At 35.7% G+C, this 23,963-nt stretch overlaps 1 protein-coding gene and 1 pseudogene across 2 annotated transcripts; both read right to left on the bottom strand.

Moving 5' to 3' along the window:
* Positions 1-5,786: 5,786 nt before the first annotated feature.
* On the bottom strand, positions 5,787-6,727 carry LOC309840322 (olfactory receptor 52N4-like; annotated as a pseudogene). Its single transcript has one exon. The product of its transcript is annotated as an olfactory receptor 52N4-like (transcript).
* A 12,580-nt stretch (positions 6,728-19,307) lies between these two features.
* On the bottom strand, positions 19,308-20,291 carry LOC309840321 (olfactory receptor 56B1-like; the record flags this gene model as incomplete). Its single annotated transcript, XM_082682386.1, has 1 exon — positions 19,308-20,291. The coding sequence occupies one exon, from the start codon at positions 20,289-20,291 to the stop codon at positions 19,308-19,310; it is 984 nt and encodes a 327-aa protein (XP_082538512.1).
* Positions 20,292-23,963: the final 3,672 nt, after the last annotated feature.

Genomic DNA, 23,963 nt, shown 5'->3' with positions numbered 1-23,963 from the left:
TATTTTACTTAGAATAATCCCCTCCAGTTCCATCCATGTCAATGTAAATGGTAGGTGTGCATCCTTTATGAAGGCTGAGTAATATTCCCTTGTATATATAAACCACATCTTCTTTATGCATTCAACCATTGAAGGACATCTCAGCTCCTTCCACAGTTTGGCAATTGTGGACTTTGGTGCTAGGAACACCAGGGTACAGGCAGTACAGTTTTAATGGGTTTACCATACATCTGTTCCCACAGGCTTCTACACGTAAGTTTATGAAACATACCTCGACCAATGAAGATGTTACTTGAAAGACACATACCCAGTGCAGGTTCATTGAGTTAACAATAGGGCTAATACCTTAAGCTTCTACTCCTATGCTTACATACACTAAGATCTTGGCTTGTTTGTTTGTTTGCCCAACATGGCACTTTAACTCATGACTGTGAGATAAGCGGAGATAAGAGACAGACACACAACCATAGAGCCACCCAAGTGCCCCAGATCTTAATGAAAAATATGTAACTGAAATCGAGTTTATATGCAGTGTATATAAACTGCATTCCTTATGGTGTACCATTTATTCCCATAACTTCTTCATTCCATAACTTTAAGCCTATATCTCCCACCCTCCTTCACCCATTTGGCCCATCTGCCACCTTCTTGCCCTCTGGCAACTATCAGTTTGTTTTTTGTATTTATGGGTCTGATTCTGCTATTTGTTTATTAGCTCTTTGTTTTGTTTTTCTAAGATTCCACACAGAGTTGTAGTCCTATGTATTCATTTTTCTCAGTCTAACTTATTTCACTTAGAATAATTCCCTCTGAATCCATCCATTTTGTCTCAAATGGCACAATCTCATCCTTTTTTATTGCTGCATATTTTCATGTGTGTGTACACACACACACACACACACACACACACAACACATCTTCCATATCCATTTATCTGTCAATGGAGAGTTAGGTTGTTTCCATAGTTTGGTGCCTATAAATAATGCTGCAATATTGGGACTCTTGGATGGGTTAAGCCTCTGCCTTTGGCTCAGGTCATGATCTCAGGGTCTTGGGATCAAGCCCCACATCAGGCTCTCTACTCAGCAGGGAGCCTGTTTCCCCCCTCTCTCTCTGCCTGCCTCTGCCTACTCGTGACTTCTGTCCACCAAATAAATAAAATCTTAAAAAAAAATAATGCTGCAATAAATAGAGGGGTGCATGTACCATTCCAAATCAGTGTTTTTGTATTCATTGTGTAAATACCCAGAAATGGAATTATTGGATCATATGGAATTTCTGTTTCTAATTTTTGAGGAACCTTCCTTACTGTTTTATACAGTAGCTCAGCGCTTTTTTTTTTTTTTTTCTGAATAAGCATTCTCCTAATTGCTGCCAACTTTTAATTAGTATCAGGAATGTGGGAAAGTTGATTTTGACTTTTTTTGTGTGTTTTGTTTTGTTTTTAGTTTATCCATTGCTTTTATTAGGGAGAACTTCTTAATATTGTTATTTTGCCATTTTTGCTTATGTCACTCACAGTTCACTCGTTCTTGTGTGAACACAAGTATTTCTCTGGATGAAATGCCCAGGAGTGTAACTGCTAAATTGCATGATAGTTGCAGTACTGTTATTTTTAAGCAACTGCCAAAATATTTTCCAGAATGGCTGTCCCGTTTTATAGTCCTACCAGTAATGTATTAATGATTCCGTTTCTCCATATTCTTACCAGAATCTCATGTTGTTAGTGACATGGTCATGGTTGTGTAGTGACATTCTATCTCAGTTTTAATTTTTATTTGTGTATGGCAAATGATGCTGAACATTTTAAAAAATTTTATTTAAATTAAAATAGTAAACATATTGCGTATTATTAGTTTCAATAGTAGAATTTATTGATTCATCAGTTGCATATAACATGCAGTGCTCATTACATCAAGTGCACTCCTTGATGACCATCACCCAGTTACCCCATCCCCCACTCACCTACCCTGCAACAACCTACAGTTTGCTCCCTATAGTTGAGGGTCTCTTTTAGCTTGCCTCCCTCCGTTTTTTTTTTTTTTTTTTTCCTTATTTTTCCTTCATGACTGCTATGTTCCTCTCTTTTGTTTCTTAAATTCCACATATGAGGGAGATCATATGGTATTTTTTTATGTTATCTATTTTCCATTTCTATGTCTTTATCAATGACATGTCTGCTTATATTTTTATTTATTTTCAAATTGGATTTTTTTACCTTTGAGAGTGTGTGTGTGTGAGTAATTATATATGTGTGTTGGTTAGGTCTTGAAATTATTTTTCTCATTCTGTACCTTGTCTTTTCATCCTCTTAATAGGGTGTTTAGCAGAATAAAATTTTTAAAAATTGGTATGGTTTAATTTTTCCCTTTTTTTCTTTTTGCATTATGATTTGGCATCAAGTCTAAGAACTCTGCTTAATTCTAGATCTTGAAGATTTATTCCATTGTTTTTTGAAATTTTTTAAATTTAAATGTTTTAAATTTTTAAATAAGCTTCAAATTTTCATCTACATTCACTTTTGATTCTTTTGAGTTAATTTGTGTGTAAGGTACAATCGACCATCTTGATTTAAGTCTACAGTGTTAGTTTTGCCTATCAACACCCAACTCTTCCAGCAGACTTCGTTGAAAGGCTGCATTTCCTTTATTGAATTTTTTTTTGTTTGTGTGTCAAAAATCATTTGGACATACATATGAGGGTCTATTCCTAGGTTTTCATTTCTGTTCCATTATTCTACGTACATGCCCTCTACCAATACCACAGTCTTGATTATTGGAGCTATGTAAGTCTAGAGATTGCAAAGATTCTTTGCTCATTTCAGTATGTGTTTTCAAATGTTTCAGCTATTTTCATTCCTTTGATGTTCTAAATAAATTTTAGATAATTTTGTCTATATCAAAAAAAAAATCTTGCCTGGATTTTTGTAAGAATTGCAACACACCTGTGTACCAATTTGGGGGTAACTTATATCTCCTCATCCATGAATATTGTATGTCCCTTCATTTAGTTGTGTTGTTTTTTCATTTCTTTAATTGGCAATGCATAGTTTTGTTAAAAATATACACATATTATTATAATATCTAAAGGGAATTACCATTCCATCTCCTACTTCTATGAGCCTAAGTACCTTAAAATACTTCATTTAAATGGGATCATAACAACATTTTTTCTTGTGTGACTGACTTATTTCACTATGCATAATATCCTCAAGGGTTATGCATAATGTAGCCCATGACAGTTTACTTTTTTTTTAAAGATTTTATTTATTTATTTGACAGATAGAGATCACAAGTAGGCAAAGAGGCAGGCAGAGAGAGAGGAGGAAGCAAGTTCCCTGTGAGCAGAGAGCCTGATGTGGGGCTCGGTCCCAGGACCCTGGGATCTTGACCTGAGACAAAGGCAGAGGCTTTAACCCACTGAGCCACCCAGGTGCCCCAGACAGTTTACTTTTATATATATATACCTGAATTATATTGCCTTGTATGTATATACTATATTTCTTTATCTATCCATCTATCCATGGACCTTTAGGTTATTTCTGTATTTTGGGTATTTTGAATAGTGCTGCAATTGACATCTTATTTTCAGCTCTTTAGGGTAAATACTCAGATGCGGGATTTCTGAATTAGATGGTAATTCTATTTTTAATTTCTTGAGGAAACTCGATGCTATTTTTCATAGTGGCTACACATTTTTTCCTCCCCACTGACAGTGGACATGGGTTCTAAGTTTTCTACATCCTCCCCAAAAACTCTTTGTTTAATTGATTTTATAGTTGCCATCCTAACAAGATGAGGAATGATATCTCATTGTGGTTTTGCTTTGCATTCTCCAATGATTAGTGTTGTTGAGCATCTTTTCATACCTCTTGGCCATTTGTCTGTCTTCCTATTAAGCAGAAGTGATAAAAATCATAAAATGTGTAATGCTTCTGAAGTAAAATAATGAAAATTTTTCAAGTTATCAGGGATACAGAACTGTATTTGCTATTCCTGAGAGAATTATATGAGCCAAGAAAGAGGCCTATTAAATTTGTTAACATGTAAGGCACTGGTGAATGGACAAAAGCAAATTCATGTGATGGATGTGAAGACAAAAAGACCCATTAGGGGGAGGATGATGTCAAGTTGAGAAAGTAAAGAGAATGATGATGACAACTTGACTTCAAATAGGTCCTCAAGAGGGCATGACCCTAGGTTGACCTGAGCACTGGACCCAAGCAATTGTAGGGTCCTCATGATCTCCCTGTCCTTGGACTGTGCATTCCACTTACCTTCCTCACATTACAAGCTACCTTAAGGACATGATATTAAGACAGTAATGTGCTGCTGAGACCATCTGGATGATATGTGTGACTGAACCCAGTTAAGGCCTCTATATAAACCCTTAAGATTCTGGCAGGCAGGTGCAAAGAACTCATCATCTTGCAGCTACCTGTCTTGTATACATGTACCCTTGCTTATTAACACTGTCACCTACCAGACTGGAGTGGTCTGGTTCTCTCTTCTTTTTCTGTTTGCCCTCTATGTACAAAAGTCAGTTTATGAACCAACACTTAGTCTAGAAGTTTTGACGTCAAGATGAGCAGAAACCCAGTATAAAAAGTGGAAGACGGTTATATATATTAGAGGATGGTATTGTTTTGTAAGATTTTAAAATGTGAGATTGCAAAGAGTTATGAATTAATAACTAAATGCAATTTGGTGTAATTTAAACTGGGCAAATCTCTCTTTTAGGTTGGACAAAACAATAGAAGAATAACAATTTAATTTATTTGATGTTCCTTACAAAATTGGCTTCAGTCGTAAGACATTAATACAAAGGTACTATTTCCTCCAGTCTTTCATTTTTTCTTAACTTATAAGAATTTTAAATATTAGAGGGGCGCCTGGGTGGCTCAGTGGATTCAAGCCTCTGCCTTCAACACAGGTCATGATCCCAGGGTCTTGGGATCGAACCCCACATTGGGTTCTCTGCTCTGCGAGTAGCCTGCTTTCTCCTCTCTCTGCCTGCGTCTCTGCCTACCTGTGATCTCTGTCTGTCAAATAAATAAATAAAATCTAAAAAACAAAAAATTTTAAATATTAGAATGAGATATTAAATTTTATTTATTAGATTTACAATTGCAGATAAGAGGAAACAAGCTGATTTTGATTCGCTTTCATACTGCTTATAAAACGTGATACTGTGTGCTACATTAGGTTAAGAGATCTACCTACCTGAACCCCCAGATTGTCTGCATTCAAAGGTCCTCTTGAAATAGACTGGATATCAGATTAGTCAGTAGTGAAAACATGTGTGTATCATGGCTAGGAGACACCTATTCAGCCAAATTCTCTCAGATACCCAGAGACTTAAAAGTCATTACATTAAAGACTTCATGCATAGGATAATTTATAGCTTCTCTTTTAGGGAGAAGTCATTGAAAAAACATATTTTAGTAGTGATTAAAAGTATATAGCATATATTTTCCAGAGGAAAGAAGCATCTGGCTCTCAATGTAGGAACTATAATAGCTATTTGGAAACAGGAAACTCTCACTTTATTTTTTAGGGAAAGTGGGCTAATTAGGGTTTGATCAAAGATATATATTCCTTCTCAAAGGACTGAGAAGGAAAAACATTCATAGAAATATTGGTTGGCAGGCCTGTTGAGATTCTCAAGACATGTATTTAGAAATGCATCACTCATGCCAAAATAGTGTTTCCTGAAATATTTTACACCTCTTGCATAAACACAATCTCCTCTCTGTCATAGAAATGTCTTTTTTTTTAATGTCTTCTTCATACACCTTGGGGTTTGATGTCTTTAGAACCAGATACACAGTCTTGTATCTGCTTGGTTTTCACCCCATACACAATAGGGTTCATAGTGGGAGGCAAGAGCAGATAAATATTGGCCACAATGATGTGGCAAGATGGAGGGATTGTGTGGCCCCCAAAGCAGTGGGAAAATAAGGAGAAGAAGGCTGGACTGTAGGAGAAAACAATTGTACAGATGTGGGCAGTGCAGGTGCTGAAGGTCTTCTGTCGAGCATCTGCTGAAGAGAGGCTGAGCACTGCCCGGATGATCATGGTGTAGGAGACTGTGATGCACAGGATGTCAAAGCCCCCAATCAGGAAAGCAAATGTCAGACCATAAATGACATTGACCTTGATATTTCCACAGGATAATTTGGCTACAGACATGTGGTCACAGTAGATGTGGGGCATTATATTCCCTCTGCAGTAGGGCAGGTTCTTGGTGAATGATGAACAACACTGCTCTCAGGAAAGTAGCAAGCCCGACTTTTACAATGATGAGATTGGTGAGGATAGTAGAGTAATGCAGTGGGTAGCAGATAGCCACATAACGGTCCAGAGCCATAAGCATGAGCACCCCAGAATCCATCCCTGTGAAGTTGTGGATGAAGAACTTCTGGACCTCATTCACCAAAGCTGATTTCCTTAAGATGAAACCAGAAGATGCAGAGAGCTTTAGGAATTGTACTAGAGCACATGGCAATATCAGTTAGGGAAAGCAAGGCTAAAAAGTAATACATGGGTCTGTGCAATGTATCCTCATAGCGGATGAGGTAGAGCAGCCCACAATTCCCTACCATGGCCACCATATACATGGAGCAGAATGGGAAGGAAATCCACATGTGTATATCTTCCAGTCCTGGGACTCCACTAAGAATGAATGAGGCTGGGGTCCAGTTTGTTTTATTCAATATTATTAGCATGATCAATTAGGCCTAGAATTCATGTGTGTTTTCTAGAGTAAGAAAAAGAGAAGAAAAAATATACTTTATGGCTACTGTCCTCCTCTCACACCCATGTCTTAAATTTCCATAGTGCATTTTAATGATCAACCAAATTTTCTGAGAGTCAGGGATTAGAGTATTTTTTATTTTGTATATTGTCTTTTGTTAATTAAAGTATCTAGTTGTCTAACAAATTCTTATTAAGCAATCCAAGTTCTCACCACAGATACTGATCTTACTTTTAAGATTCTGATCCTCACAGATTTCTAATCAAGTATAACTCTGTTATGACTTCTCCTAGGGATTTTGGTTAGAATACCTTACTTACCTACCTATTAATAACTGTATGTGTCTCCCTAGATGTTGTCTCAAAAAGACTTCTTTGATTACATCACCAATGACCCAATGGATATGTTTATTTTCTATTCTTATTGTGAACTGATAGCCAATAATAATTTTATATTACCAAGGTACTCTTTGAGGCATTTGAAAATGTAAAATCATTTATTCCCTGATGGAGCTTAGAGTCTCTCAACTCACTAAAATGTTTAATTCACTCCTCTCTTTCAAGACACCTAATTTTTGTCCTTTACCTAGTCTATATGCATTTATAGGGATACTTTACATTTATATTCAGAATAATCTTCCAATTAAACCTAGAGAGCAGTTAATGTTGCTTCACATACTGAATCTACCAATGGTAACAAATCATTTCTCTCCTTCTTTCTACCAGCCTTCCTGTTTTCCTTCACACGTTGCCCTCTGAGATTATCTGGTATCTGTGGCAAAACAGAAAACAAGTAAACGAAACAAATTGTACCTTCATATTATTATTAAAGGCAAGGATACATTTTTCCTCAGTTATGCTAGTTACTCCAGTAATATTTATGATTCAGTAAGATGTTGATATCCCCGCTTTTTATTATACTCATCTGTTCTTTTCACTTGGTTTACATTTTTCCCTAACATTAACAATGGACTCGTTTTACTTGGGTTCTAGTGGGAGCTAATATAAATGAAAATTAAAATATTTCTAGCCACACACCAAATTCATTTTTTTCAAGAGAAAAATTCATTAATCCCAAATTCTGTACTAACAACTAAACTTAATTTTCAAATTAACTAAATGTTGAGGGTAGATAAATGGTATCTCATGCTTTCATTAATCTCTTCCTTTCTCATAATTATTTACTGAGCACTTTCAATGGGATGATATGGGGAAACAGACCCAGTTTCATCCTTTAGAGAATTCAGAGTTTAATAGAGAGATCAAAGGGCACACAAATAATCACAAGAAACATAAGAAAAAGTGTAATAGAAGTATGTGCAAGGTCTGAAATAAGCACTACATTAGTAAAATGGATGTGCACCTTGAGAGTGTTTGGAGGAGGCATTAGTGATTGTCAGAAAGGACCAGGATGAAGAGAAGTTATTTGCTATCCAGTTTGAAGGAAGACAAAGTGTAAGAGAGATATATTCATAAATGGAATTCCAGAGGGAAAAAGTCAATATGTTAAAGTATAGGAATCAAAACAAAAACAAGCAAGTAAACAAAAAGAAATAAAAACAATCAAGTGTCTGAGAATGCACCGGTATGAAGGGAACAAACAATAAACTGGACATTTGCCCAGGAGCTAGCTCATAAAGACTCCTGGAGTTATCAAATAGGGAATTCCTTGATAATGGAGAGTAAACAACAAGGAATTCACAAGAATGTGGAGGTGCAGGAGTAAACTCTGTGATGCTTGGAAGACTTACTAAGCTGTGAGAAAGTCAGAAGCCTCATCTTGCCCCTCGTGAGAAGACTCTCCACCACCCAGCCTATCCCCATAAGAGAGGTCAGAAAAAGGATGTGGAAAACTTTGAGATACTGTAGTGTGAGCTCAACAGGTAAGCTAAATAGGAATCAATGTGAGATGGAAGCTGATTACAATGGCAGGTAATCATTTATTTAGTGAACTTCAACAACAAGTAATTTATGGCAGATTTCTGCTTCCTGAAAGGAAAGGAACTCTGGCCACGTTTCCCAAACAACCCAGTTGGTTTCCATTAACCACCTTCCCCATTATCCTACAATAACCAGAAACTAGGAAAAGTGCCTATCACTTTACATAGAAATTTGTCAACTAATATGCTAGAAATTCCCTAAAATTATTAGACAGATCACCTTGACCCTAGAGTTAATTTTTGTAATTTACTTAATATCCTTGAGGTGTCTTTGCTCTTTTAGTGTCTCTAAGATCAGGTCAGTACAATAAAAGTAGTGTGTTGGTGAAATATATGAATTTTAACCTCATCTTTGTAATTCCTAAATGTACACATGTAGACAATTTATGTAACTTCCTTTAAGAAATAGATTACTTATCCCTTTTAATACAGATAAAAATACTATCACAAGAGATAGAGTTCAAAAACCAAATACTGAAATACACATGAAGCCATTTAATTTATGACAAAAGAAACAGATTATGAACAAAAATGGCATTTCCAGGGGTCCTGGCTAGCTGAGTTTGCAGAGTTTGTGACTCTTGATCTCAGGGACATGAGTTCAAGCCCCAGATCAAGATAGAGCGCACTTAAAAAAAAAAAAAAAAAAAAAAAAAAAAGACACTTTCAATAATTATGCCTGACTCAATAGATGTATGTGGGGAGAGAAAAGAAACACCTTGTTCCCTAAATCATGTAATACACAAAAGCAGTCTTAGAAAAATATTGGAGCTAAATATGCAATACAAAACACACATCTTCTTTGGTATTTGGAGTAGGCAAAGATTTGAAAACAGAGCACAAAAATTGCTACTCATTAAAAAGGTATAAATGCATGTTGGCGATTCACAGACCTGTACCCCTGGGGATAAAAATACATGTTTATTAAAAAAACAAAAAGGAATAAATGCTACAGTTAAGTTTTATTTGAAAGACACTGGTAAAAGTAAAAAGACAAGCCACAGATGAAGAGAGAATATTTGCAAAGCATATAGTCAACAAAAATTTCATACCAAATATATGAAATACTCCCTCTATAACAATAAAAAGGTGGGAAGGGACTGATTACTTATACATGTCACCAAAGAAGAACAAAAAAAATACCAATAAACATGTAAGGACGCACCAACTTTTCTAGTCATTAGGAAAGTAAAAGGAAATTGCATCTCTCATGACATAGCAGTGCAAATCAAACTAAATAACTCAAATGAAAAAGACTAGAAATACCAAGTATTGGCAAAAATATGGAACAATATATGCTCAATATATGGTATGATTATAGTTTTGAATTATTTGGGGCTTATCTTGTAATGATGAATATGTACATGGCCATGAGTTCCATTCCTAACAAAAACATGCACCTATTTTTACCAGAACATATCAACGAGAATGTTTATTGCAACATGCTTGTAATAGATTAGTTTTCAAACCCCATAAAATACATAATGTCCATTAGTATTAGAATTGGTAAATAAAATCTGGTTTCATCCCACAATGAAATTCTAGATAACAATGAGAATACAATCTATAACTGCATGCACAATATGGATAAATCTCACATTGTTTAATTTAAAAACCAGACACCAAATAGTATGTCAAATTTGATACCATTTATATAAAATACAAAAATGGATCAAACTAATCTGTGCTGTTAGCAACAGGAGAGTGTTCTCCCTAGGTGGGAGAGAGTGGAAACTGGAAGGAAGCATATGTAGAGAGGTCTTTTGAAGTGCTGTGAATATTCTTTTTTTATATACAGTCATGAGGCATATAAGTTTCAGGTTTGAGAATTTCTCAAGATGCAATTGTGAAAATTGTCTATTAAAATGCATCAGGAACAAAAGAAAACATATTGTTGAGAAAATGAAGGAGATAGCATGGTAAAATATGCTACCACATTTTAAGTACTCTATACCTATATTTGTATGTTCTTTTCAGACTGACAGCAATTTGGGAGTTTACAAAAGTTAACATCACGAAAAGCAATTGAATTTTCCACTAAGTAAGTTTTCTCCCGTGTTCCTTCAAAGGAAATATTAATTCTCTCCTCCATTAAAAAAAAAAAAATGACTCTCTTAACATCATCATCATCAAATAGGGAAAATAGTCACATGGTAATTCTGTATCACATATGATAGCAAAAGATAATCAGCTTTGTCAAAAGGTAACTTGATTTGGAATAGCAAGGAAACACGGGTTGAACATGGACATAAGCATGCCTTTTAAGGACCTCTTCTTGTGTCATTGTAATGGTAGAGTTATATCGGGTATCATAGAAATACCTATGAGTCCAGCCTAGTCTCAGGAGAACCTTCTAGGAAAAAAGACCAAGGGCTCTTAGACCTGAAGCATGAATAGGATTCTGAAGGATGAGAATGGAAGAGACAGTGTTCTCTCCTGTTATTTCTGTTTCCTACTCACATCTGACTGATATTCTTGGTTCTGGAATAAGAAAATCCTCTATCCTTTTATTGTTCCTCTCTGAGGCCCACCCTCAAATAGAGCTCATTATTCATCCTTCAAGGGAAACCCAAGGGAAGACCCAAATGTCCCTTAGATATGATAATAGTGACAAATAACCATGTTTAGAGGTAAAGAATTGTTTTGTTTGGAGAATTATTATGTCATTTTATCTATTTCACAATACTATAAAAATCTATTTAAATGTGGAAATTCTCCAATTTCATTGAAACTATTGATATTAAGGGCAGTTTATATTTACAGTTATCTCTCCAATGCCTAGCAAACCATCTGGTACATAAAAGATAGTAATACTTTAAATAAATAACACGGATAAATTGATGAACAAATAAATAATATTTTATACACGAATTTTATAAATTAGTAAATTGTAACCTATATATTATTACTCGGAACACATAAAAGAAACCACTACAGGAAAAATACAGGACATCTCTGAGACTATTAGGAAAGATAAAGAGTCACCATGATAGAGGAGGAAAACAAAGAAAATACAATGAAAATGGAAAGAAAAAATAAGATGACAAAGGTGAAGCAAATATATTTTTTTCAGTAAATATAAATTATATAAAATATCCATTAATTTAAACATAATTCAAATTATTTTTAAATTATATATGCAGCACAAAAGAGTATATCAGAATGAAAAACATACACAAATGTTTAAAAACTGTACATACACACAGGTGTGCATGTGCACACACACACACACCACACATTTTTTAAGGTAAGCAGGATACCAAAGAATTAGGGAGAATATATTAATATCAGAAAAAGAGAACTCACAGTAAAACACTTAGGTCAAAATCACTATGGGGAAATAAAAATCATGATAGTGTGTAAGTAAACCATTTTGCATCAGATTGTTTCGTTTCCAGGTTTCATAAGCTTTCTTTATACTCCAAGCCATAAAAACAATTAAATTCACTTTCTCACTTTATTAATACAAAGGGAAAGTCTGTATTAATGAGGATTGAAATGGACTTCTCAGATTCACATTTAAACCATATGGCAGCTTGTTAAATTGTCTTGCAATTTTCTATTTATTTAAATGAAGTGTTTATTTGAAATTTAAATTTTTTAGCTTTGGAATTTCAAGTAGCATGTTAATTTTCTTTTGTATAAAAGTATAAGACATGACCTTTGCAATATAAAAATGGGTTTCTTTTTGAAGGCCAGGATTGCCAAAAAGCTTTTATCTTTAGACTTGTTGAATTCACAATTTATATTTATAGTTAACATTATATTTTCTGAGCTTTATTACATATATATCATTAAGAGAAATATAAATTTCAAATAATATATATGCATACACAATTACAGTTGCAATAAAAATTTTGTATAACATTTAATAAGTTGTTATAATTTAACATAAGCTAGTCAATAAGGATCACTATTCTTTTCTTTTCTCTTTCATGCATTGAACAGTCTCTCTGAACTGTGGTATTTAGTCACTGGTTTATACATTTGTATTGTAAATAGCAGGTGTACAATACAATATCACAAATTAGGAGTTAGAGTTTCATAACCAGAGTGGACAGTATTAGTTCTGTGTCTTGATTTCTGCATGGAAATAACTACTTGGTTTTGAGAAAAAGATAGTATTTTTTTTTTTTATCCAAGTATGTTTCCTTAGCTCTATTGCATTTTAACACTATATCCATGTAAAGAAGCGGGGAGAGAAATTAAGAAAAAAATTAAGTACTGCCAAATTAAAAACTGAAAATATTTTTCTGGGATTACAAATGCACTTTTTTGAAGGTTTTTTTTTTTTTTAAGACACTAGATAAACATTCTCTTTATATTCCTCAATTTCCTTTTTATCTGCATAGCTGTAGTCACTAAAACTGGCTTTATGCTTACATAATAATTTAGGCCTCGTCTTCAAAGTATTTGCAAAACTCTCCAAGATCTAAGTTAAAGATCAACATGTTAGCCACAAACTTAAGCAGTTTTCTTTTTCAAAACAGGTTTAAAATAATTTTGATGCATCAGAATTCAATTTCTTTTACAAATAAGTTTGATTTATACTATGCTAGCATGTAGACAAGGTTACTGGAATAGTAATATTAACACATGACAAGCACCAAGCTAATAAAATACAATTTTGATATTATCTGCTCTCTCCTCATTCTTCACTGTTACATATAAGAAAACATGTTTTTGCATTAGACCATCTTCAATTCTTTACATCTATATTTTTCTTTTCATATGAGTATTGTTTTCTCCATGTTGTTTTTGCTACCCAAAGTCAAGGAAATAAAGTCTCAGCTCAGTATCTATGGAAAATAATCAAGGACAATTACACAATGATTTGGAGGACCACCAGGGGAGGACAGGAAAGAAGCAAGAAGAATCTGGTCATTGATCTAATGGTGGAGAACAATTTTCTAACTATTCTCTCATTTTTCCTTGTCATGGGAATGATTCATTTCTAACTTCCTCCACTACTGAATAAGGATTCCCAGTTAGAGAAATAATACAGATGATCATAATCATAATAACATAATACTGAATTTTAATGCCATATTTGGAAACTCACATTTAAGGAGAACACCCAATCCCACACAATACTTCTCCCTTCAAGTTGTGTGAATGAAATCAAAGCTTTATTTCTGGAAAAAATAATAAGTAATTGATACATACTCAAATCTCCTCTCCACTCTATCTTACGGTCTACCAAAAAGAGAAAGAAAAAGGAAATTCTGCCACTATCCCCTCTTTTGTACATCTCTATACATCTTTAATACCTTACTTCCTGGATAGCAAAAGAGTAAGCTGAATGCAGTCTGGTCCAAGTATTTAGGATCTCATTCAAGGAAAATCTCAATCCAAGAGTAAATGTGTATGTGCAGAGCCAACCTCCAAAACTTCCCTGATATCTGTATTATTGCACTGAGCCTTTAAAAGAAAAATTGTGTCATGTGCCCCAAGAGAATATTCCAGAGTACTGGAAAATCTCCACAGAGGTTGGTGTAGGGATTCCAATAACCTCAACTTGGAGGAGGAAAAAAAGCAAGAAATTTCCATTCTTAGTACCCAAATATGGATATACGAATAAGTGAAAAATCTCACGTATGTGTTTGTGTGTTAACATGTATGTACAGGAAGGTAGAGAATGAAAGTGAAAACCTGTTATTTTTAATTAAAACTAGAAATTAATATTTATCACAGATTTATATTTCCTTTTTTCCCACTGCCCTGGGGAGAAATAGATCAAAAGCTCTTCAGCCGAGAATTTCTTTGATTTACACACTGATTCATTTTCTAGTTTCTTCTTTTATTCATGTATTCTTTTATTTCATCTCTTCATTCGATTACTGTTTAAGGACAACCTTCTAGTCACCAAGCTACGGTAATAAATACGGAGGCATGGCCCTTGGTTTAAAAGCTTAGGTTTGCCATGGAGGACTGGGTGTGGTGCATAAACAATAAATTTTGTTACGCTGAAAAGAAATTAATAAAAAAAAAGATTATGTTTAAGGGAGGAAAATGGTGACTATTAATGGCAATCTAAAAAATAAAGTCATGAAAAGTTTAGGCTTCTTACAGCTACATAAAAAATTGTGACAAAGCTGTGATCACCAAGACAACATGGGACTGGCACAAAAATGGATCATAGACCAGTGGAATATAGTAGAGAGCATAGATATGGACTATCAACGTTATGGTCAACTAATCTTTGACAAAGCAGGAAAAAAATATACAGTGGGAAAAAGTCTCTTTAATAAATGGTGCTGGGAAAATTGGACACCTATGTGTAGAAGAATGAAACTTGACCATGTGTACACCATACACAAAGATAAACTCTAAATAGAAAAAGACCTCAAGGTGAGGAAGGAATCCATCAGAATCCTAGAGGAGAACATAGGCAGTAACCTATTTGACACTGGCCACAGCAACTTCTTTCAAGATATGTCTCCAAAGCAACAAAAGCAAAAATGAACTTTTAGGACTTCTTCAAGATCAAAAGCTTCTGCACAGCAAAGAAAACAGTCAACAAAACAAAGAGGCAACCCACGGAATGGGAGAAGATATTCACAAATGACAGAACAGACAAAGGGCTGATATCCAAGATCTATAAATCTATAAATAACTCCTCAAAATCAACACCCACAAAACAGGTAATCACATCAAAAAAGGGGGAGAAGACATGAACAGACCCTTCTCCAAAGAAGACATGCAAATGGCTAGCAGACACATGAAAAAATGTTCATCATCATTAGCCATCAGGGAGACTCAAATCAAAACCACACTGAGATACCACCAGTTAGAATGGCCAAAATCAACAAGTCAGGAAACAACAAGAGTTGGAGAGGATGTGGAGAAAGGGGAACCCTCTTACACTGTTGGTGGGAATGCAAGTTGGTGCAGCCATTTTGGAAAACAGTGTGGAGATTCCTTAAGAAATTAAAAATAGAGCTTCCCTATGACCCTGCAATTGCACTATTGGGTATTTACCCCAAAGGTACAGATGTAGTGAAAAGGAGGGCCATCTGTACCCCAAAGTTCATAGCAGCAATGGCCACAATCACCAAACTGTGGAAAGAGCCAAGATACCCTTCAAAAGATGGATAGATAAAGAATATATGGTCCATATATACAATGGAATATTATGCCTCCATCAGAAAAGATGAATACCCAACATTTGTATCAGCATGGATGGGACTGGAGGAGATTATGCTGAGTAAAATAAGTCAAGCAGAGAGAGTCAATTATCATATGGTTTCACTTACTTGTGGAGCATGAGGAATTACATGGAGGACATTAGGACAAGTAAAAGAAAAGTGAATTTGGGGGAAATCAGAAGGGGAGATGAACCATAAGAGACTGTGGACTCTGAGAAAAAAACTGATGGTTTTGGAGGGGGAGAGGGGTGGGAGGTTGGGTGAGCCTGGTAGTGGGTATTATGGTGGGCATGTATTGCATGGAGCACTGGGTGTGGTGCATAAACAATTAATTCTGGAACAGTAAAAAGAAATAAAAGAAGAAGAAGAAGATATGGTCCATATATACTATGAAGTATTATGCCTCCATCAGAAAGGATGAATACCCAACTTTTGTATCAACATGGACAGGACTGGAAGGGATTATGTTGAGTGAAATAAGTCAAGCAGAGAGAGTCAATTCTCATATGGTTTCACTTATTTGTGGAGCATAAGGAATAACACAGAAGACATGTGGAGATGGAGAGAAGGGAGTTGGGGGAAACTGGAGGAGGAGATGAACCATGAGAGACTGTGGACTCTGAGAAACAAACTGAGGATTTGGAGGGGAGGGAGGTGGGAGGTTGGATAAGCCTGGTGGTGGGTATAATGGTGGGCACATAGTGCATGGAACACTGGGTGTGGTGCATAAACAATGAATTCTGAACACTGAAAAGAAATTTTAAAAAATTTTAAAAATTAAAAAAAAAAGATATGTCAGTGGGAGCCATACCATCCATTTGAAGAACATCTATGATGCTAAAATGCCACCAGACACAGACAAATTCTCTGAAGATAAGCCAGCTAAACACCGCTTTCAGAGCTGCTCAGCATGGACTGTCACAGGGGACCTGATCTGGCCCAAGAGTAGTGTGACCAGTAGACCCAGAGAACTTCTGCCCTTTGAATCTTGGCATCTGTTGTGGTTTTCCTTACAGTGACAGAGCAGAATGGCTTATTTTGGAAATCCATGGTCTTCCCTTCTTACCTCTTCTCATAGTTTTTTCTCTTCATTTCTGTCTGGAAACTTCCACCTGGTGGTTCTTGAGTAAATTTGTGAATTTGCCATTCTGTTCAACTGTAATATTCAGGTTATCACTGCTGAAATAACATGTCATTTCTGTTTTGTTTCACTGAACATCATCTTTATCATGGTCATTCTTATTTAATAGAAACAGCATCTTCTTATATCTTTCATATATATACACTATAGAATATACAATAAATAATATATTTCATATATATATATATATCTTGTTATCTTGTCCTGAAATACTCATCATTAAAGAAAATAGTTTTGAGTCCATAAGACATTGGGTATTTTTTTCTTTATTAGCCTTTAAATGAAAATAAATGAATTCAAGTTTGTGCAGGAAGCCAGATTAATAAGGGAGATCCTTCACATTATTTTCATTATACCTGAGAACTGATAAAATTTACCACCTTGTATACCTTATATAACTGGAAGATGAATGAAAGTATACAGTGTGCAATAGAGCTGTGAGCATGTGGTAGGCCTATATTAATCCTCATTTTTCCAGAGATAATCAAGAGAATATGCCAACTATTGAATGAAATTCTCTAATCATGAACTCAGGGGAAACTAGCCTAGATCATAAGGAAATTCACGCTATTAGGGTAGATCTTATTTCTGCTCTTCATCTTGGCAAAGACAAGAACATTTTCAGGGCAAGATTTTCCCTGGGATAAATATCCTGCATCTGCATCCTGGTCTACAGACTTCTTTATTTCTGTCCATTACAAATCTGCATCCCACCCACTCACCCTCCCCACAGGAGAAATGGTTCTGTAGGTAAAGCTTGTGAGTCAGTCAGGATCCTGGTAAGAAACCAAAGGCACACACAAATGTGAATCTGAGGAGAATTTCATGAAGTTGCCATTAACTGAGTTGTAGGGGAGGTTAAGGAAACAAAAATGGATGTTGAAAAAAATAATCGCAGTTTGGTTCCTGGAGACCAATGCAATGACTTGATCACTTCCTTGTCCTGAAGGGGAGAGAATATTTTTTAAAAATGTTCTCGGATTCCACCTGGTTCTCAATCAGTTATGTGTCTGACTCTTGATATTGGCTCAGGACATAATGCCAGGGATGTGAGATAGCAATGGGCTACCCACTGGGTGTGTCCCTACTCTCTCTACCTCTTCCTCTGCTTCTCTACTCTGCTCACATGCTTTCTCTCTCTCTCTCTCAAAAAATAAATAAATAAATAAATAAATAAATAAATAAATAAATAAAATAAAAAATTTTAAAGAAAAAAAAACAACCTTTAAAAATGTTCTTTGATAAACCATACAAGCTGTAGCTATCACTGGTGAGAAGCCTGGCAAGTGCTTCAGAGGCTAGGAGAAGAATAAAAAACCCAAACTCTTGGCACAACCTCACCAGCTGTTAGAAAACAAAGGATCCTGGGTTGCACATTATATGAATGAGCTCCAGGGTGCAGATGGTGCAGAAAGGGCAGAGAGCAGACCTAGAGAGCCAAATAGAGTGGAAGATAAATCCTTCTGTGCCTCTGTTTCTCTCTCTTTCTTCTTTTCTCTCTCAGTCTCTGTCTTATTCTCTTTTCCCTCTCTTTGTCTTCTCTCCCCTCTTACCTACCTACTTATGTATTTGATCCTGTAACATTCTGTTTATCCAAGTTTGGTCATCTTTCCCTATTCAATCCGGAGCTCCATCATAGGTTGATTTGGCTTTGCTTATCTGAAATATTTTCTATTCCTGCCTCTGCATGCACATTATTGGAAAGACACTTGTTCAGGCAGATAGACATTGGTCCCAAGTTACAACTATCAATAAACAACCATGATCTGTAACTCACACCCCACTCACTTATTTCCTTGGATGTGTGTATTACTATATACTTTTTATTTCAGATGGGAGATACAAATCATAAATTCTACTTTTTATTCCATTTGATTAGTTTGGTAGGAAGTCCTTCCTTTTCTCATATATATTCAGCTCTTGAGAATATTTTGGATCTACTGTGAATTATTTTTTGAAGACTTTATTTATTTGAGAGACAGAGATAGTGAGAGAGAGCAAGAGCAGGGAGGAGAAGGAGAAGGAAGCTCCTGATGAGCAAGGAGCCCAATGCAGGGCTCAATCTGAGGACCCTGTGATCATGACTGGAGCTGAAGGCAGACGCTTAACCAACAGAGCCACCCAAGTGCCCCGTGAATGGTTTTTTATTCATTTATTCATTTTACTCATTTATTCATTTTCATTCATTTATTCTTTTTCAGAATGTTTTATAATGTTTTCAGGTGCTTTTACAAAGTGAAAAAGACATCCCAAAGGCATTTACTTTCCCCATCATATTTGAAGTTCTACTATCCATTTTAGAAGAAGTCAAGGTTCCTGTGTATCATGCAGAAGGTCTTTGGTGCCTTGTGTTCTTTTCTAGGCTCAAACAAAACACCTTTTGGAAGCTTGCCCTGAGTTCTTTAGTCCTAAGTGCATAAACTATAGGGTTGAGGGAAGGGGGGATGATGTTGTGCAGCACGTTGAGTAGAACTGGAATCAAAGGAGCTTTGGGTTCTGCAAGGTGAGTTACTGAAACCACAACAACAACTGTGTAGAAGAAGAGAATAAGGATCAGATGGGAGCTACAAGTGCTCAGAGCTTTGGATGCAGCTTCAGCCGAGTTCAGTCTAAGTACAGAGCGCAGAATCAAAGTGTATGACAATATTATGAGACCCAGGTCAGTCCCCATTCCAATCCATGCCAGAATCAACTGGCAGATGCTGTTTGGCCTCCTGTCATCACAAGCCAGGCTAGTGACCCCAAGGTTAGAGCACAGGCAATGCTCAATCTCATTCCTGGAGCAATAATTACGCTGGGCTGCAAGCACAGGCACCGGAATGACAAACAAGCCATTTCTAAGTACCATGAACACCGTAGCTTTTAAGATTAAGGCATTGGTGACAATTGATGGGTAGCGAAGAGGATGACAAATTGCTACATATCTGTCAAAAGCCATACAGAGGAAGATACCAGACTCCATGCCAACAAAGCAGTGAATGGCATAAATCTGAGCAAAGCACTCAGGGAGGCTGATGACCTTGGCATCAAACCAGAAGATGGCCAAGATCTTGGGCATGATGGTGGTGGCCAGGCCCATGTCCACCACAGACAGAATGCTTAGAAAATAGTACATAGGCTGCTGAAGGGCAGGGTCCTGGCAAATGGTGATGAGGATGAGGATGTTAGCACCGATTGCAGAGAGGTAGAGTATTGCCAATGGAAAGGAGAGCCAGTGTTGCCAGCTATGAATGCCTGGGAATCCCATCAGGATGAACTCAGAGACCTGGAATTTGGAGCTATTAGAGCCTTTCAGAGATGCAGACATCTTTTCCTAAGAGAAAGAGTAAATGGTTTTCAAGGTTGCTTTCTTTGAGCAGAATTATCATCAAACATTATTTTTAAACTGTCTCCATAGTTTGGTACTGTAACAAAATGCATTTTGTAGTCCATTCCCTATAGCCTTTTAAAGTAAATGACAATGATGTTCTAGGACTTTGGCAGTAGACATTAAAATTCCAAGGAGCAATTATCATTGTTGACTATTCATGAAGGATTCAGCATGGATCTCAAATCCCTATTTGCATTGTCCTCAGCCAGCTCAATTTGGGATCATCACATATATGTGATTTTTGTCATTGTTGTTTTTTAAACTTTCATCATCTCTTCAGAAATATTGTGGAATCAAGTAGGTGATTTTCTTCTTTTTTTATCACAATTGTGCTTCAAGTTTTTATTAACAACAAGGAGATTTTTTTTTTTAATGTAGAATTATGGAAGATTACATTTTATAGCTGCACCATCCCCAGTTGCTATAGATGTCCACTAATATTTTATATAGCCTCCAAAAATGTTATATCATAGATTCTAATAATCTACAAACATACATATGGTACATATTGGAAAAGGAATAACTTCTTTTACGTCCTACCTTCTATGGACTTTGGAGAAGATTTCAAAAGAATAGCTTGGAAAGCAAAATGTTCAGGGCCAAATTTGTCGATTTCAGGAGTCACATGATAGAAAAAATCAGAGAAAAAATTTTTTTGGGTTAGTCTTAGAGACTCTATAAAGGCGTATAAATATATGATTTAGGCACAGGTAATAAGATGATTTTGATTCTAATTAATAAACAAGAATTACTTGTGCCTAATATTGAAGACACTGTCACTGTATGTTTTAATTCACGTTCAAAACTAGCCTCATCTTTTGTTAGACTCTTTTATTGTTTTTCGTGTACTTTTTGTTCTGTTCAGGAGCCAATTAGCAAAACTGGGAACTAAGAAACAAACCTTTCCTATTGGTAAACAACTGTTTCATTGTCCTGTTGCTTCCTCCCTTCTACTTCACTCAGGCAGCCCTTCCTTGTGCCCTGCTTCTGAAGACTTACATGGTCATATTTATTTGCCTTTCTCTGTGATTCTTTCCTCTTGTCAGCAATCTGATTGTCCTAAAACTGGTATTCTGTTTCTTAAAATAATCCATACCCTCACACTTACTTTCAAATAAAGTTTATATTCCTTTGTAGCACATGCGGCAGTTTGGATTTATTCCTTCTTTTAAAGTTTTATTTAAATTATAGTTAGTTAACATAACTGTAATTTTGGCTTCAGAAGTAGAATTTAGTGATTCATTATATATATATATATATATGTATATATATATATATATATATATATATAACTCAAACACACCCTGGATTTATTCTTGATATAATTACTTTTAAATATAGGAAAACGTATCCAAAAAAGATCAAAATACTCTCATGTTATCATCAACAAAAGATGATTCCTGTTCACAATTGGATAAATGTTTTTTCCAGAAATTTCTTGCTACCTCTATGTTTGAATAAACATGCACTGCCTAATCATGGAGCAAAATCATTCTTCTTCAATGGTAATGTAATTTGATGAACACAAAAGTCATCTAAATGAATTCATAGCAAATTGTGACAAAACAGACAGAAAAAGCTTGGAGATGAAGCTGGTTTGACTTTGGACTATTAGGTCAGAATTCTGAGGATTTCAGCTTCCTAGCTCCATCTTGAGAGCTTGGAAGTGTGTGACCCACTGGACTATATGAAGCCTGGTACTTTTGCCAAATACTCATTTATAATTACACATCTTCCTATTAAAGACACATCCTTGTATCTTTGATGTTTCCCCTGACTGATATTAGTGCAAACCAATTAAGTCCCAGAAAGGAAACTGTGTTTTAATTTTTTTTTTTTTTTTTTTTTTAGCAGTTAGAGATTAGCAGGACATGGCATGTGATCCTGCAATGGAAAACAGTTAATATATTCTCCCTGAAAATAACCTAGTAGCTGTTTTATAGATGAAATCACTTCTAGAGCACCATATAACCTTATATTCTCTCATTTTAGCCCTCACCCCCTTGAAAAGTTTCTCTAAGCCTCTATTTCCAGCCAGGACAGGGGAAAGAGTCCATCCCTTATGCAGGATACTGCCAAGAAAGCATAAGAAAAGATTAAGGATGAACCATTGGATACTGGGATTAATCAATGTGATGATTAATCATCACATTGATTAATCATCACATCTGGGATTAATCAATGTGATGAAGCCAAGGTTTCAGTACTTAAGTGGTATGAGCAGAGACTCACAGTCTGAGGTCCTGGCAATGGCAGGGGTTTCCTATCTGGAAAAAAGACATAACACTGAAAAAAAGAGCTTTACACATGAGCTGAGGATGTGTTCTCAGCTGACAGATGGCATAAAAATTATGAGCTCTGGAATTTATGGGGAGTAGTAAACAGCTCAGGGATCTAAGGATAACAGACTTCCCTGAGAGACATGAGGAGAGAACAGCCCATAGAGAGAAGAGAAATCCTAGGATATTAAATCCCAATAGGTTAGGGGAGGAGATTAATTCATAGATATGTTTCCTATCAATAATACCTGAAATCACATATAAACAGAAAAATACATTCATTTATGAAACCATAATGGTCCTATAAAAAGTGGGCAGCTTTATTAGTGTTTGAATTGTTCTTGACTACAACATTTCAAGGGATTCTAAAATCTATAGTTATGATGTCATGCTTTAAAAAAAACCTTAGAGGAGAAAGTATTTATTCACTATGTATGGTGTTCTTCTGTGTTTACAAAATATGGTAGGCAGAGAATGATCTATAAACTGTCATGGTCCATGTTTACATGGAAACTGTGATCTAATTTGGACAGGGGAATAAAACACTAAACAAAGAATCTAACATTTCTTTTAACTTCAACTTCTTTGAAGTGGGAGAAGTGCTTTAATTCAAAAGGACCCAGAGTTATGATAGCATAATAAACGGAATTAAGTTAGTCTTGATGTCAGAGAAGGATTTACAGAAGAAGCACCAGTTTCTACTGAGGATACTTAGAGTAGGTCTTAACTAGGGTGTTTGATTGATGGGGATGAGGGGAAGGGGAAGGATTCCAAGAACTTTAAGATTCTGAAATGAGAGGATCATGTTAAATTCAAGGTAATAGAGAAGGATAAGTATGGCTGAAGCCCTAACCTGTGCTAGAAAATGAGATATGATGTGATATAGAGCTGTTGAGCTCATAACAGAGGCCAGAGACTTATAAGCAAATTTATGCTAAAATCACAAGGGACCACTGAAGCTTTAAGGAGAATTAAGACCTTGCAGCAATGACAAGACCAGATTATATATGGCAAAAATAAATATAAGTAGATCAAGTGAATAGCAGTAATCCCAAGGAGCAATGACTGGGTGTTGAACTAGGATGGGGCCGTGGAGATGAAGCAAAGCGAATAGATTTAGAAGCTGTGGTAGAGGTAAAATTGATCCTTTCTATGACCAAAGAATAATTCTTTTATTATTTTTAAATTTTTTTCTTTAATTTTTTTTTCTTCCCCTTTGAGTAGAGTTTACAGAAAATGTTACACTAGCTTCAGGTATACAACATAGTGATTCAAAAAGTCTATACATTATGCTATGCTCAGGACAAGTGTAGCTGCTCTGTGTCATTGT

This window comes from Mustela nivalis, assembly GCF_964662115.1.
Source record: "Mustela nivalis genome assembly, chromosome: 9".
Taxonomy (NCBI): Eukaryota; Metazoa; Chordata; class Mammalia; order Carnivora; family Mustelidae; genus Mustela; species Mustela nivalis.
Note: the sequence above shows the minus strand (reverse complement) of the source record. Positions and strands in the feature narration are given on the sequence as shown.